This window comes from Entelurus aequoreus, linkage group LG27 (assembly GCF_033978785.1).
Source record: "Entelurus aequoreus isolate RoL-2023_Sb linkage group LG27, RoL_Eaeq_v1.1, whole genome shotgun sequence".
Classification (NCBI taxonomy): Eukaryota; Metazoa; Chordata; class Actinopteri; order Syngnathiformes; family Syngnathidae; genus Entelurus; species Entelurus aequoreus.
This window is the reverse complement of record NC_084757.1, coordinates 33423736-33439857: the sequence shown is the minus strand read 5'-3', so window position 1 is coordinate 33439857 and position 16122 is coordinate 33423736. Positions and strand designations below refer to the sequence as shown.

Sequence of the window (16122 nt, the reverse complement as noted above, 5' to 3'; positions counted from 1 at the left end):
CTTGTATTAGCATGCTAACATTTTATGCTGACTTTTTAGCTAGTTTTGTATCTTTTAACCTAAAAATCATAGTTTTTGATACGTGGCGCCATCTTGGAAGTATGCTAACATCGCTTGTTTTAACATGCTAACAACTCTTGTTTTAACATGCTAACGTTTGATGCTAGCTTTTTGGCTAGTTTTGTATCTTTAAACTTAAAAATCAGCCATCTTAGAAGTATGCTGACATCTCTTGTATTAGCTAGTTTTGTATCTTTAAACCTAAAAATCCTAGTTTTTGATAAGTGGCGCCATCTTCGAAGTATGCTAACATCTCTTGTTTTAAACATGCCAACGTTTGATGCTAGCTTTTTGGCTAGTTTTGTATCTGTAAACCAAAAAATCATAGCTTTTGATATATGGCGCAATCTTGGAAGTATGCTAACATCTCTTGTGTTAACATGCTAACATTTGATGCTAGCTTTTTAGCTAGTTTTGTATCTTTGAACCTAAAAATAATGGTTTTTGATACGTGGCGCCATCTTGGAAGTATGCTAACGTCTCTTTTATTAGCATGCTAACATTTTATGCTGGCTTTTTAGCTAGTTTTGTATCTTTGAACCTAAAAATCATAGTTTAATACATGGCGCCATCTTGGAAGTATGCTAACATCTCTTGTATTAGCATGCTAGCATTTTAGCTAAATTTGTATCTTTAAACTTTTAAATCTTCAAAAATGAGCGGACTCTGCAACACAGGCCAGTGGGAATGAAGCGTGGTTCCCCAGCCTGGTAGAGTTTGCATCCTTTTGCTCTATTTTGGGTCTTCCTTTAGCAAGTGGACTCACCTGGATGCAGGCGCCCGTCTTGACCTTGCACACGCTGCAGATGAGCGACCAGCGGCTGGGTGGGATGTGGGACACCTTGGTGATGGGCTCCATCCTCTCAGGACAGGCGATGCTGACCTGCGCGGGCGGAGGGCGGGATCACAAGCTTGTACCCGCCCCCAAGGCGGCGGGGAACTTACCTCTGGGATCCACAGGGCGCAGCTGACGTGGGCCCACTTGGTGCCCGCCCGCGTGGCCTTCATGGCGCCGCCCTTCTTGGGACACAGGAGACACTGCGGGTCGATGGCGAGGACGCAGGTGCGGCACAGCCAGTTCCCCACGGGGACCTTGACGATGCCGTAGCAGGCCTGAGGGGACCGAGTGTCAGCCGGAGACCGCCATGCCGTCCTGAGACTGTGACTCCGCCTACCTGGTGCACGCAGATGTTGCACTTGTCGCAGAACACCATGTCGTTGCCTTCCTCGCTGTCGGGCGAGCGGCACACGTCGCACACCACGTCCTCGTCGTACTCGATGCCCAGCCCTTCTACCGTTTGGATGGCGTGCTTCATGCTGTCGTGGCAGCGGCCCTCCAGCGCCTCCATGGTGCGCTCCATCATCAGCTCGTCGATAGGCTCCTCCCCTGAAATGCACGCCATCATCAGCCAATCTGATGATTGCGGCGAAAAAATACGGGATTGCCATTTGCAATGAACGCCGATCAAAGCGCACGCACGCACGCAGGGTTTCCCGCAGCACTTTGTTGCCTCACCCAGCATTGTCCCACCCACACAACCACCTGATTGGTTACACGCAGAGCGGTAACAGTCAATCAGCAGCGCGTATTCAGTGTCAGTGCTCACGGCAGAGAGGAGAGACGGTGGGGTGAGCATCGGGCAGCGGACTCTCCCCAAATGATAATAAACACCTCCCAGTCAACAACCCGTAACACCACTATGAGCCTGTTGACCTTCTAGAAACATAAGCGGCAGCTCAGCTCGCTCGCAGTCCTGGCTTGAGGTCTTCTATAATGAGCTTTTAGCATAATGTTAGCTCACTGTGCGGTATGTGTGCGTGCGTTACGGACAGCAAAGCCCTGTCTGAGAGAAAGACAAGCATTATTGACCTACAGTTAACAACTAAGTTATTTCACTTCACCTTTTTCCTGTGTTGAAGCAGCGAAAAAGGACATTATGTTAAATGAAGAGTTTCTGTCTCTGATAGTTGATATAATAATGTAAGTGCATCATTAAGCCTACATGAACTCCATGGTGTTCAGGGATGAATAGTCTCTCCTATTGCTATTGTACTGTTTTTTCAGCTATAGTTACATGAATCATTAGTAATGTAACAGCCTAGTTTTGAATGGCAGAGTCCCTGCTATCACATGTTGATACAAATATAACATTTACCTAATTAATCAACTACAGGCTCGCCAAATGCTGTAATAAACTAAGCATGATGAGTTGAACATATGTCAGCATGTGGCCCCACTTTGAACTCTTTTTTTCAAACGCTTACTTACAGTAAGTCATTAATTTGACTTAGTAAGCCATTATATTGACTTAGTAAGCCATTATATTGACTTAGTAAATTACTAAGTCATAATAATGACGTACTTAGTATTTCAGGTAACTAGGATGGAAAAAATAGGAGATATACACTACCGTTCAAAAGTTTGGGGTCACCCAAACAATTTAGTGGAATAGCCTTCATTTCTAAGAACAAGAATAGACTGTCGAGTTTCAGATGAAAGTTCTCTTTTTCTGGCCATTTTGAGCGTTTAATTGACCCCACAAATGTGATGCTCCAGAAACTCAATCTGCTCAAAGGAAGGTCAGTTTTGTAGCTTCTGTGACGAGCTAAACTGTTTTCAGATGTGTGAACATGATTGCACAAGTGTTTTCTAATCATCAATTAGCCTTCTGAGCCAATGAGCAAACACATTGTACCATTAGAACACTGGAGTGATAGTTGCTGGAAATGGGCCTCTATACACCTATGTAGATATTGCACCAAAAAGCAGACATTTGCAGCTAGAATAGTCATTTACCACATTAGCAATGTATAGAGTGTATTTCTTTCAAGTTAAGACTAGTTTAAAGTGATCTTCATTGAAAAATAAGGACATTTTAATGTGACCCCAAACTTTTGAACGGTAGTGTATATCGTATATCGCCACTCAGCAAACGGAGCAGAAAACACAGCAGTGTTTCCCACACATTCATTTATTTGTGGTGGCCCGCCACGAAAGAATTACGTGCGCCACAAATAAAAAAATATTTAAAATTTTTTTTTTTGTCCTGTCCAGCTCCTCAGGCAAATCATATAGTTGATGTAGATGCCCATATCTGCTGTGCAGATGTACTTTACAAAAGAGAAGTGTAGGATACTTCTCTTGTTGCCTTATTTGTATTTGACCACGACTGTTTTCTGTTTATTTGTTACTGACTGTGGCAGGACACCTCTGCCTCTGTTTCACTTTATGTTGCTGGTAAATAATATGGTTGTAGTAGTAGGCTAAAGTTAAATTATTTAGTATGCACTAATCAAAGGGGCAGAGCTTTAAGAGACATTTTAGCTTTTATATTTCATAAAGATATATTTTTTGTAAGAACCACAATTAATAAATATATTTCAGTGAATAACTTATTGTTCAAATCTGTATATAAATATGTACATAAAGTGTTGTAATTATATTGTAAAATGGATGGATGGATGGACGTTTAAAACAAAACTGTTATTAATTAGTAAGTATACATTTTTTGAGCCTTTTTAGAGAAAATCATATTGTAGTAAATTATGCAAATGACTCGATGATGTCATGTTGACCACGCCCCCACCGCCACAGGTATCTTGGCAGTTTATGGGAAACACTGCACAACCAAAAGTTGTCGGCTTCGGCCTACTTCACCAAAGTCTGTAGCCTATGGCCCCCCCAGGCTGTGGTGGCAGCGACGAGGTGGAGACGTGTTGGCGACAGGCCGAGTTACACCGATCCTTACACCAACCCAACCCCTTCCCCCTCCCCCCTCGAGAGTCATCACCTTAACGAACACATTGTCTGGGGCAAACACTGTATATATGTACATCAGGGTTGTACGGTATACCGGTACTCGTATAGTATCGCGGTACTAATGAATCAAAAACGGTACTATACCCCGTTTGAGAAGTACCGCTTCCCAATGGGCATGACGGCAGAGGAGCATGTTCGGCAGCGCACACACACAGAGAGTACTTACAAGCAGGCACGGTGTGTAGACAGAAAAGGGAGAATGAACGCATTTTGGCTGGAAAACTGATGATAAAGGTGAAGTTATAACACTGAAACGCCCCCAGGAGGAGGTGCTTTAAGACATGGCTAGCTAGCTAGCGGCAAACGTCCATCCCCAGTCAGCAGCGTTTTAGCTACTTCTAAATCACTAATCCTCGCCTCCGTGGCGACAAATAATGTACGTTTCTTACAAGTACCATTATCACTGGAGGACGAGGAATAGCTAAACATGCTTCACCACACACCGCAGGAGGATATGAACGCTAACCACTAACAGCAAGCTAGCACCCTGAATGTAAACAAACGCCATGGGTGGATCTACACCTGACATCCACTGTAATGATACCAAGTACAAGAGCCTATCTAGTCGATACTACCGTATTTTTCGGATTATAAGTTGCAGTTTTTTTTTCATAGTTTGGCCGGGGGTGCGATTTATGTGTGAAATTAACACATTAGCGTAAAATATCAAATAATATTATTTATGTCATTCACGTAAGAGACTAGACGTATATCAGCAATCAACACACACACACGTGTCAACCAATAAAAATTTGGCGGGGGCGGGTCATGGCAGAAGTGCATTGTGGGAAAAAAAAAGATGCTACCTGCTACTACTTCCTTTATTTATTTTAAATTGCCTTTCAAATGTCTGTTCTTGGTGTTAGATTTTATCAAATAAATTTCCCCCAAAAATGCTACTTGTATGTTTTTTTCCTTCTTTATTATGTATTTTCGGCAATATGGCAGTGCCATGTTGGCATTTTTTTACATAACTGGAGTTGATTTATTTTGGAAAACCTTGTTACATTGTTTAATGCATCCAGCGGGGCATCACAACAAAATTAGGCATAATAATGTGTTCATTCCACGACTGTATATATCGGTATCGGTTGATATCGGAATCGGTAATTAAGAGTTGGACAATATCGGACATCGGCAAAAAAGTCACATCTCTACTAAAATTACTTCACATCAAATATTCCATTTTGAGTTTTTGAGGTGGAGGGGGGAGAATACTGCATATTTTTGTATTTGCCATAAAAAACAAGGCTTTTCTTGACAAAAAGGTCATAAAACATTTTATTAAAAATCCAACTTTATATCGACGGACAGATGTGGACTCAAGTGTTAAAAGTAAAAATTCAAAAAATTTGCATATTTTGAAACTTTTATGACTGAGACCATTTCTGGTCCACGGGAGCTTTAACGTTTACCAAACTTGAAGGTTAAAAAAAATCTACACTTACTGTCAGGAAGTGTTTTAGTTAGAGATGTCCGATAATGGCTTTTTTGACGATATTCCGATATTGTCCAACTCTTAATTACCGATTCCGATATCAACAGATACCGATATATACAGTGGTGGAATTAACACATTATTAGAGATGTCCGATAATATCGGTCTGCCGATATCGGCCGATAAATGCGTTAAAATGTAATATGGGAAATTATCGGTATCGGTTTTTTTATTATCAGTATCGTTTTTTTTTTTTAATTATTAAATCCACATAAAAAACACAAGATACACTTACAATTAGTGCACCAACCCAAAAAACCTCCCTCCCCCATTCACACAAAAGGGTTGTTTCTTTCTGTTATGAATATTCTGGTTCCTACATTATATATCAATATATATCAATACAGTCTGCAAGCGATACAGTCCGTAAGCACACATGATTGTGCGTGCTGCTGGTCCACTAATAGTACTAACCTTTAACAGTTAATTATATTCATTTTCATTCATTACTAGTTCGTACGTAACTGTTATTATATTGTTTTACTTTCTTTTTTATTCAAGAAAATGTTTTTAATTTATTTATCTTATTTTTTTTAATTCATTTTTTTAAAAACTACCTTATCTTCACCATACCTGGTTGTCCAAATTAGGCATAATAATGTGTTAATTCCACGACTGTATATATCGGTTGATATCGGTATCGGTAATTAAAGAGTTGGACAATATCGGCATATCGGCAAAAAGCCATTATCGGACATCCCAACACATTATTATGCCTCATTTTGTTGTGATGCCCCGCTGGATGCATTAAACAATGTAACTTTACCATGAATTGATTCACGTGGACCTCGACTTAAACACTTATTGGGGTGTTTACCATTTAGTGGTCAATTGTGTGCAATCTACTAATACAGGTTTCAATCCATCAATCAATGAAAAACAAGGTTTTCCAAAATAAGAGAACAACTTCAACTCCAGTTATGGAAAAAAGTGCCAACATGACACTGCCATATTTATTATTGAAGTCACAAAGTGCATTATTTTGGGGTTGAGGTGGGTGTATATTGTAGCGTCCCGGAAGAGTTAGTGCTGCAAGGGGTTCTGGGTATTTGTTGTGTTGTGTTTATGTTGTGTTACGGTGCGGATGTTCTCCCGAAATGCGTTTGTCATTCTTGTTTGGTGTGGGTTCACAGTGTGGCGCATATTTGTAACAGTGTTTAAACTTGTTTATACGGTCACCCTCAGTGTGACCTGTATGGCTGTTGATCAAGTATGCCTTGCATTCACTTGTGTGTGTGAAAAGCCGTTGATATTATGTGACTGGGCCGGCACGCAAAGGCAGTGCCTTTAAGGTTTATTGGCGCTCTGTACTTCTCCCTACGTCCGTGTACACAGCGGCGTTTTAAAAAGTCATACATTTTACTTTTTGAAACCGATACCGATAATTTCCAATATTACATTTTAAAGCATTTATCGGCCGATATTATCGGACATCTCTAGTCTGTACATTTGTTTTATAACATATTGCAGAGTAAGTGTGTTATTAACAGTATCTTGACAATGTGCGCCTGACAAAAAGGTGTATGAATGTGGTGAAAAGGTGTGGGTGTTGCTCACCCATGCGGAGCAGCTCCGCGTTGAGGGCCCGCAGCCAGTACAGGTCCACGTCGTCCAGGTCGTAGCGGCACATGGCCTCCGCCAGCTCCTTGATGTTGACGTAGCCCGGCTCCACCGTCTCCTGGCCGGAGCACTGGATGTACTTCTTCTGGTGGCTGTAGAGAACCTCTTTGGACTTCTCCGCCATGATCCTGCAACCCCAGGGACACGCCCACAAAATGAGACCGGACGCCGTTTGAGGCGTCCCCCCCATCCCCCCTCCCCCGGAGCAGCGGTACCTGACCGACGCCTGCGGGATGGTGTCCGGACTCGCCAGGACCTGGACCCCTTTCTCCCACTCCTGCTTCCAGGAGTCGGCCAGCAGGTAGTAGTCCTCCGGCGGCACGTGGTGGGAGTCCGGCAGCTTCATGGCGCTGATCAGGTCTTTTCGGAACACCTGCGAAGACACGCCGACAATCAGGGAGCGGGCCGGCGCCGCGGGCGAGCCCACACGGGCGGGAACCTACTTCAGCCGGCTTCTTGAGGTCCGGGGCGGGCGTGCCGGGTTTGCTGCCATACTTGTTGGACGAGCAGAAGGACGTTGAGGGACCTGAAAGGGCAAACGGAACATTGGCTCAGGAGGTTTTCTGTGGCTGTAGACAACCACCATGTATCCTCCACTTATTTGGAAGAATTCCAATCAGGGGAGTCCAAGCCGAAGGACACTTGGGTACATTTTGTACACTTCAATAATATAAATACAGTCTGTTATACAGCATTATTCACATGTGAATAACATAAATACAGTCTATTATACAGCATTATTCACATGTGAATAACATAAATACAGTCTATTATACAGCATTATTCACATGTGAATAACATAAATACAGTCTATTATACAGCATTATTCACATGTGAATAATATAAATACAGTCTAATATACAGCATTATTGACATGTGAATAACATAAATACAGTCTATTATACAGCATTATTCACATGTGAATAATATAAATACGGCCTACTATACAGCATTATTTACATGTGAATAATGCTGTATAATAAACTGTATTTATGTTATTCACATGTGAATAACATAAATACAGTCTATTATACAGGATTATTTACATGTGAATAATATAAATACAGTCTATTATACAGCATTATTCACATGTGAATAATGCTGTATAATACACTGTATTTATGTTATTCACATGTGAATAATATAAATACAGGCTATTATACAGCATTATTCACATGTGAATAATATAAATAGTCTATTATACAGCATTATTCACATGTGAATAACAAATACAGTCTATTATACAGCATTATTCACATGTGAATAATATAAATAGTCTATTATACAGCATTATTCACATGTGAATAACAAATACAGTCTATTATACAGCATTATTTACATGTGAATAACATAAATACAGTCTATTATACAGCATTATTCACATGTGAATAATATAAATACAGTCTGTTATACAGCATTATTCACATGTGAATAATATAAATACAGTCTATTATACAGCATTATTCACATGTGAATAACAAATACAGTCTATTATACAGCATTATTTACATGTGAATAACATAAATACAGTCTATTATACAGCATTACTTACATGTGAATAATATAAATACAGTCTATTATACAGCATTATTTACATGTGAATAACAAATACAGTCTATTATACAGCATTATTTACATGTGAATAACATAAATACAGTCTATTATACAGCATTAAGTGTGTCCGCCCTGAAATGGGTAGGTTGTGAGTTCAAACCCCGGCCGAGTCATACCAAAGACTATAAAAATGGGAGCCATTACCTCCCTGTTTGACACTCAGCATCAAGGGTTGGAATTGGGGGTTAAATCACCAAAAATGATTCCCAGGCGCAGCCACCGCTGCTGCTCACTGCTCTCCTCACCTCCCAGGGGGTGATCAAGGGTGATGGCTCAAATGCAGAGAATAATTTCGCCACACCTAGTGTGTGTGTGACAATCATTGGCACTTTTTTAAAGATGCTAAAACCAACACAGGCCAATCAACAATGTGCTAAACCAGACCTGGGCATTCTGCGGCCCACGGGCCGCATCCGGCCCTTTGTGCGTCCCTGTCCGGCCCGCGTGAGGCCAATTATAAATTACAAAATAAATTTTAAAAAGTATCTATGTCGAGTGTGCAATACAACGGTGCTGCTTTTGTTTTGAAAATCGTTATTTGTATTACTTCCGTGTGGAAGTATGCGTGATTGTGAGTGAATGTGAACAACTGCAATTACAAAATAAAGTTGAAAAAACATCTATGTCCTGCGCGCAATACAACTGTGCTGCTTTTATTTTGAAAAGTATTATTTATGGGCGTGTGTCCGTGTGTAACCTGCGAGTGAAGGCGCACATGCAGCGACAAGTGATGCACGGTTTACACCCGAGACGCCAAAAAGAGAAAAGTTGATGAGGAATGTCGTGTTTTCAACAACACATGAACTGCAAAGCAACGTTCCCTCTAAGGTGCGTGCCTGCGCAATTGCGCACTGCTCAAGCGTCCGCTGCGCGCAGCAAGTATATGCCGCGCACCAAATCAAATCCCATCTGAATTCTAAACAAAATAAACATTTATTCTATGTAATTTTGCAATGCAACTTTGAGTGACAGTGACAACAAGCGGCCCTAACGGTGTTCGTCAACACCGTTCAATTGAACACCGTTCAATTATTGTAACGTCTATCGAGATGCTTCGAGGACAGGAATTATATCGATCACTTTATTGAGCAAAACTGTTTATATTCGGACATAACCACACCAAAAACATGAGTAAAACAATTCTATCTCGAAAAACTAGTCATTTTCTGCCGTACAAACCAGGCCAAAACCAACTTGTCATCTGTCACCAACACGCATAGCACTAAACCACTGGTGCGTTTAAGGCCACACAAAAAGTCGGACAACTAAAACACCACACAAAGTTACACTATGACTCCTCAGTCATACGTGTGCTTATTTTACTGTCATTTATTATTAATGTTAATTTATATATATTAGTCATGGAATGCTGTTACACACACTATGTTGAAGTATTACTATTATTATTATTATTATTATTATTTATCTTACAGTATATATCAAAAATAATATTGATGTCGATGTGGCCCTCCAGCAGTGCTCGGGTAGCTCATGCGGCCCCCGGTAAAAATTAATTGCCCACCCCTGTGCTAAACTATCTGAACAACAGCCATATCTTAGCGTTGCTATCGCTAACATGGTAGCATATTCTGCAAAATTTGGCCCCAAATAAGGTAAAAATACCAATACTACAGTAGTATTAGCCACTAGACCAGAGCGAAACATTCAGATAGCATTGTTTAGTACCCTGGCCACTGATTGGCTCAGCCTCAGGTAGCATTACTGACATTAGCTTGCTAACTTTTTAAGCCAATTTTGCAGCCGAACACCTCAGACTCGTAACTTGACACATGCTAACTGTTTGCATGCTAATGCTACCATGCTAGAATGCCAACAGTAGCATGCTAACTTTTTAAGCCAACTTTTCAGCTAAACGCCTCAGACTCGCAACTTGGTACTTGACACATGCTAACTGTTAGCATGTTAACTTCCATCCATAGATCCATTTTCTACCGCTTGTCCCTCTCGGGGTCGCAGGGCAGCTGGAGCCTATCCCAGCATGCTAACTTTTTCAGCCAATATTGCAGCCGAACGCCTTAGATAACTTAGTACTTCACACATGCTAACTGTTAGCATGCTAACGTTACCATGCTGACTTTTTAAGCCAATTTGGCAGCCGAACGCCTCAGACTCATAACTTGCTACTTGACACATTCTAAGACTTTTAGCTGAATTTTGTAGCCAAACACCCCAGAGTAACATGACTTGGTACCTCACACATGCTAACTATAACATGCTAGCATGCGCGTGCTGATATTAACGTGGCAACTTTTTCAGCCAATTTTGCAGCCGAACGCTTCAGACTTATAACTTGGTTCTTGACACATGTTAGCATGCTAACATTAACTTGCTAACTTTTTTAGCCAATTCCACAGCCAAACACCTCAGACTTATAACTTGGTACTTGACACATGCTAACTTTTTAAACTTATTTTGCAGCCGAACACCTCAGAGTCATATGACTTGGTACTTGACACATGCTAACAATAACATGCTAGCATGCTAACATTAACATGCTAACTTTTTTTTAGCCATTTTTGCAGCCGAACACCTCCGACTCAGAACTTGGTATTTGACACATGCTAACATTAACGTGTAAACTTTAGCCAATTTTGCAGCTGAACACCTCAGACTTATAACTTGGTACTTGACACATGCTAACTGTTAGCATCCTAACCTTACCATGCTAGTATGCCAACATTAGCATGCTAACCTTTTCAGCCAATTTTTCAGCTGAACACCTCAGACACATGCTAACTGTTAGCAACCTAACGTTACCATGCTAGAATGCTAACATTAGCATGCTAACTTTTTTCCAGCCAATTTTGCAGCCAAACACCTCAGACTCATAACTTGGTACTTGCCACATGCTAACTGTTAACATCCTAACGTTACCATGCTAGAAAGCCAACATTAGCATGCTAACTTTTTCAGCCAATTTTGCAGCTGAACACCTCAGACTCATAACTTGGTAATTGACACATGCTAACTGTTAGCAACCTAACGTTACCATGCTAGAATGCTAACATTAGCATGCTAACTTTTTTCAGCCAATTTTGCAGCCGAACACCTCAGACTCATAACTTGGTACTTGACACATGCTAACAATAACATGCTGGAATGCTAACATTAACTTGCCAACCTTTTAGCCAATTTTGCAACCAAACGCCTCAAACTCATAACTTGGTTCTTGACACACGTTAGCATGCTAATATTAACTTGCTAACTTTTTCAGCAAATTTTGCAGCCGAAAACGTCAAGACTCATAACTTAACGCATGCTAACTGTTAACATCCTCACATTAGCATTCTGGCATGCTGACCTTTCCAGACAGTTTTACAGCCGAACACCCCTAAAGTTCTAGAACTTGCTACCTGACATATGCTAACGTTAGCATGCTAATGTTACTATGCTGAAATGCTAACTTTTTAGCCAATTTTTAGAAGCGTACGCTTTACAGTTGTATGACTTGGTACTTGACGCATTGTAACTGTTAGCATGCTAACGTTAGCGTTTACGTTCGGCTTGCGACTTTCAGCATTCACCTGCAATTTCTACCATAATTAGATATTCTAGTTATTTTGCGTGCAATGTTATCGTTTTGCCTTTCGAACGGGTCACGGGCCAATAAAAAAACACTTTGGACACCCCTGATTTTGGGTAGGGATACGTGTTGGAATCATTTTCATTTGGTGGTAAACAACAAGGCGGTGACTCACTCTCATTGTCAGAAGTGTCGCTGCTGCTGGGGGTCCTAAGACGTTTCATCCTGTCACACCCTGCAGAGGAGACACGGATCATTGGTCACGTCGACACATTATAACGGGACTGTCAACTTTTCAACAATCCTCCAGGATTTCGCAGCCTTTTTCAGGGATTCAAAAAAGTTGTGACCTCGACCTCAAAAAGCACAGGATTTCAACTAATTACAGTAATAATTATAATAACATTACCAAAATCCTCCGTATTTTCGTATAAAGTAGCAAACATTCTCTGTGTATGTTTTGCACTTGAAAGTGTTGGTCCATCTTAAACATTCTTTTATGTTCCAACACATTTAAGAACGTTTGTCGACTGTTGAGAGCGATCTACAGCGCTCATTTTTGTTGCCCAAATGTTTGAGGTTATCATCACACTCCAACCTCTCTAACATATGTTCTTAAAAGTCTTACCCTGGATAAACAAATGTTAAATAAACATGTCAACTAGGAAGTAAATGTTTATACGCTTCTTTGGGTGTAACGATATGAACATTTTAATTTCGCTGTCCTTATACACACACTGAAGTATTTGGACCACTTATATTTTCTTAAATGACTAAAATAAATAGACTATTAAAAAAAAACTCTATTTTGTATGTTTTGAGTTTCTTATGCTTCACTGATACTTTTGAACTTTGCGCCTATAACAGCCCCGGATGGTTCTTTTCCTCTTTGGTCCGGAGGACACGACGTGCACAGTTTCCACAAACAATTTGAAATGTGGACTCGACAGACCACAGAACACTTTTCCACGTTGCATCAGTCCATCCGGCGGCGTCTCTGGGTGTTGTTGATAAACGGCTTTGGTTTTTGCATAGTAGAGTTTTAACTTGCACTTACAGATGTAGCGACCAACTGTAGTTACTAGGGGTGTAACGGTACACAAATATTCCGGTTCGGCACGTACCTCGGTTTAGAGGTCACGGTTCGGTTCATTTTCGGTACAGTAAGAAAACAACAAAATATACATTTTGGGGTTATTTATTTACCAAATTTGCAAAATCTTCCACCAAAAATATTTTTCTTAGTGGAATACTTGATGTGAAGTAATGGGAACCTTGGATAGGTCAATAATTCATAACAACATTGATTTTGATTCAATATTATGTTTTGAGCAATGACAGTTTGAAAGAAAAAAAAAACAGCTTTGTTTTATTAGTCAACATTGCAACTTTTTCTAAATTACATTTTCACCTTTAAGCTTTTTTATTTCACTTTTATGTTTTTGTTTATTTTAATAGTATTTTTAGAATGTGCCGTGGGCCTTTAAAACATTAGCTGTGGGCCGCAAATGCACACTTTTGACACCCCTGCTATAGATAATAAAATATTAAATGTGATAAATCTATGGATAAAAAGCAGAGCCTGGCGACGCATGCGCGTTTATCATAACTCTCTCTCTCTCTCTCTCTCCCTCTGCCCCTCCCTCACCAATGCTGCTGCGCGCTTAATTTGTTTTGTTTTTAACCCCTTCTTAACCCTGAACCTACATTTAAAATACACGCAACCCTAACTCAAAATGCCGGACATTTGAGGCATTTAAGAAACTCCGCAAGAGGACATGTCCGGTGAAAAGAGGACGTATGGTCAGTCTATCCTAGCCCGTTAGCTGCTAGCATGCCGTGTGTTGTGCCTCGGTGTGCATTGTTTACGCAACGTGCGTTACGCTACTTAATATGTCCGTGTGGAAACTCGTTCGGTACACCTCTGAACCGAACCCCCCGTACCGAAACGGTTCAATACAAATACACGTACTGTTACACCCCTAGTAGTTACTGACAGTGGTTTTCTGAAGTGTTCCTGAGACCATGTGGTGATATCCTTTACACATTGATGTTGCTTGTTGATGCAGTACCGCCTGAAGGATCGAAGGTGCGTTATATCATGGCTTACGTGCAGTGATTTCTCCAGATGCTCTGAACCTTTTGATGATATTACGTAACCATAGATGGTGAAATCCCTAAATTCCTTGCAATAGCTGGTTGAGAAATGTTGTTCTTAAACTGTTCGACAATTTGCTCATGCATTTGTTGACAAAGTGGTGACCCTCGCCCCATCCTCGTTTGTGAATGACTGAGCATTTCATGGAAGCTGCTTTTATACCCAATCATGGCACCCACCTGTTCTCAATTAGCCTGTTCACCTGTGGTATGTTCCAAATAAGTCTTTGATGAGCGTTCCTCAACTTTCTCAGTCTTTTTTGCCACTTGTGCCAGCTTCTTTTAAACATGTTGCAGGCGTCAAATTCCAAATGAGCTAATATTTGCAAAATGATACAAATTTCCCAGTTTGAAGTTGAAAAGGATTTGCAAATTATTGTATTCTGTTTTTATTTACCATTTACACGTGTTAACTTCACCGGTTTTGGGTTTTGTATGTATAACATTATACATACTGTACAGTGTTTCCCATAAACTGCCAAGATACCTATGGCGGTGGGGGCGTGGCTATGGGCGTGGTCACCATGACATCATCGATTAATTTGCATAATTTACTACAATGATATGATTTTCTCTAAAAAGGCTCAAAAATGTATACTTACTCATTAATAATAACAGTTTTGTTTTAAACGTCCATCCATCCATCCATTTTACAATATAATTACAACACTTTATGTACATATTTATATACAGATTTGAACAATAAGTTATTCACTGAAATGTATTTATTAATTGTGGTTCTTACAAAAAATACATCTTATAAAATATAAAAGCTAAAATGTCTCTTAAAGCTCTGCCCCTTTAATTAGTGCATACTAAATAATTTAACTTTAGCCTACTACTACAACCATATTATTTACCAGCAACATAAAGTGAAACAGAGGCAGAGGTGTCCTGCCACAGTCAGTAACAAATAAACAGAAAACAGTAGTGGTCAAACACAAATAAGGCAACAAGAGAAGTATCCTACACTTCTCTTTTGTAAAGTAAATCTGAACAGCCTATATGGGCATCTACATCAACTATAGGATTTGCCTCAGAAGCTGGACAGGACAAAAAATATATATATATATATATATATATATATATATATATATATATATATATATATATATATATATATATATATATATATATATATATATATATATATATATATATATATATATATATATATATATATATATATTATTTGTGGCGGACGTAATTCTTTCGTGGCGGGCCGCCACAAATGAATGTGTGGGAAACACTGCTGTATGTTATATTATTGCATATTTTATTGCCTAAATGTATCCTAATCATTTTTTGTATGTGTTCCCTTTAGACCACCGGTCCAGGGACCAGTACCGGGCCGTGACGCATTTACTACCGGGCCGCACAGAAACATTAATTCATTTATAAACTACCACATTTTCTCTGACTTAACTTTGGCCTGTCCCACTAAACTCACCAATAAGCTTGTTTATAGATGTATATTACAACTCCTTTATATTACAACTTCAGCATTATAGTGAGTTGATTTTTCATGCTCATTTTTTTTGCCGTTTTTATCTGCCACACGTGAAAAGCCGGTCCGTGAAATTAATGCATACATTAAATTGGTCCCTGGTGGAAAAAAGGTTGGTGACCTCTGCTTTAGACCACACACACACACGAGTTCTCCAACTTCACCATTAAAGAGTGCCTGAAAGCCTCTCTGTGCCCTACTCTGACCAGAGTCCTGGTCCTAGGAAGATATCATCCAGAGTAACCTACTCTATCACACATACCGTATTGCTTTTAAAGATGTCGGAGACGACCATGGTGGAG

At 40.1% G+C, this 16122-nt stretch overlaps 1 protein-coding gene across 1 annotated transcript in view; it reads right to left on the bottom strand.

The window, feature by feature from the left end:
• jade3 (jade family PHD finger 3) overlaps positions 1-16122 on the bottom strand; it is a 42028-nt gene that overhangs the window by 8257 nt on the left and 17649 nt on the right. Inside the window, exons 3-9 of the mRNA XM_062039306.1 lie at positions 12332-12391; positions 7442-7524; positions 7214-7371; positions 6936-7126; positions 1236-1447; positions 1006-1173; positions 827-943 (exon numbers count right to left, since the gene is read on the bottom strand). Of these exons, the coding sequence (XP_061895290.1) occupies positions 827-943; positions 1006-1173; positions 1236-1447; positions 6936-7126; positions 7214-7371; positions 7442-7524; positions 12332-12380 (978 nt within the window). The 5' untranslated portion in view covers positions 12381-12391. The remainder of the gene's footprint in view (positions 1-826; positions 944-1005; positions 1174-1235; positions 1448-6935; positions 7127-7213; positions 7372-7441; positions 7525-12331; positions 12392-16122) is intronic.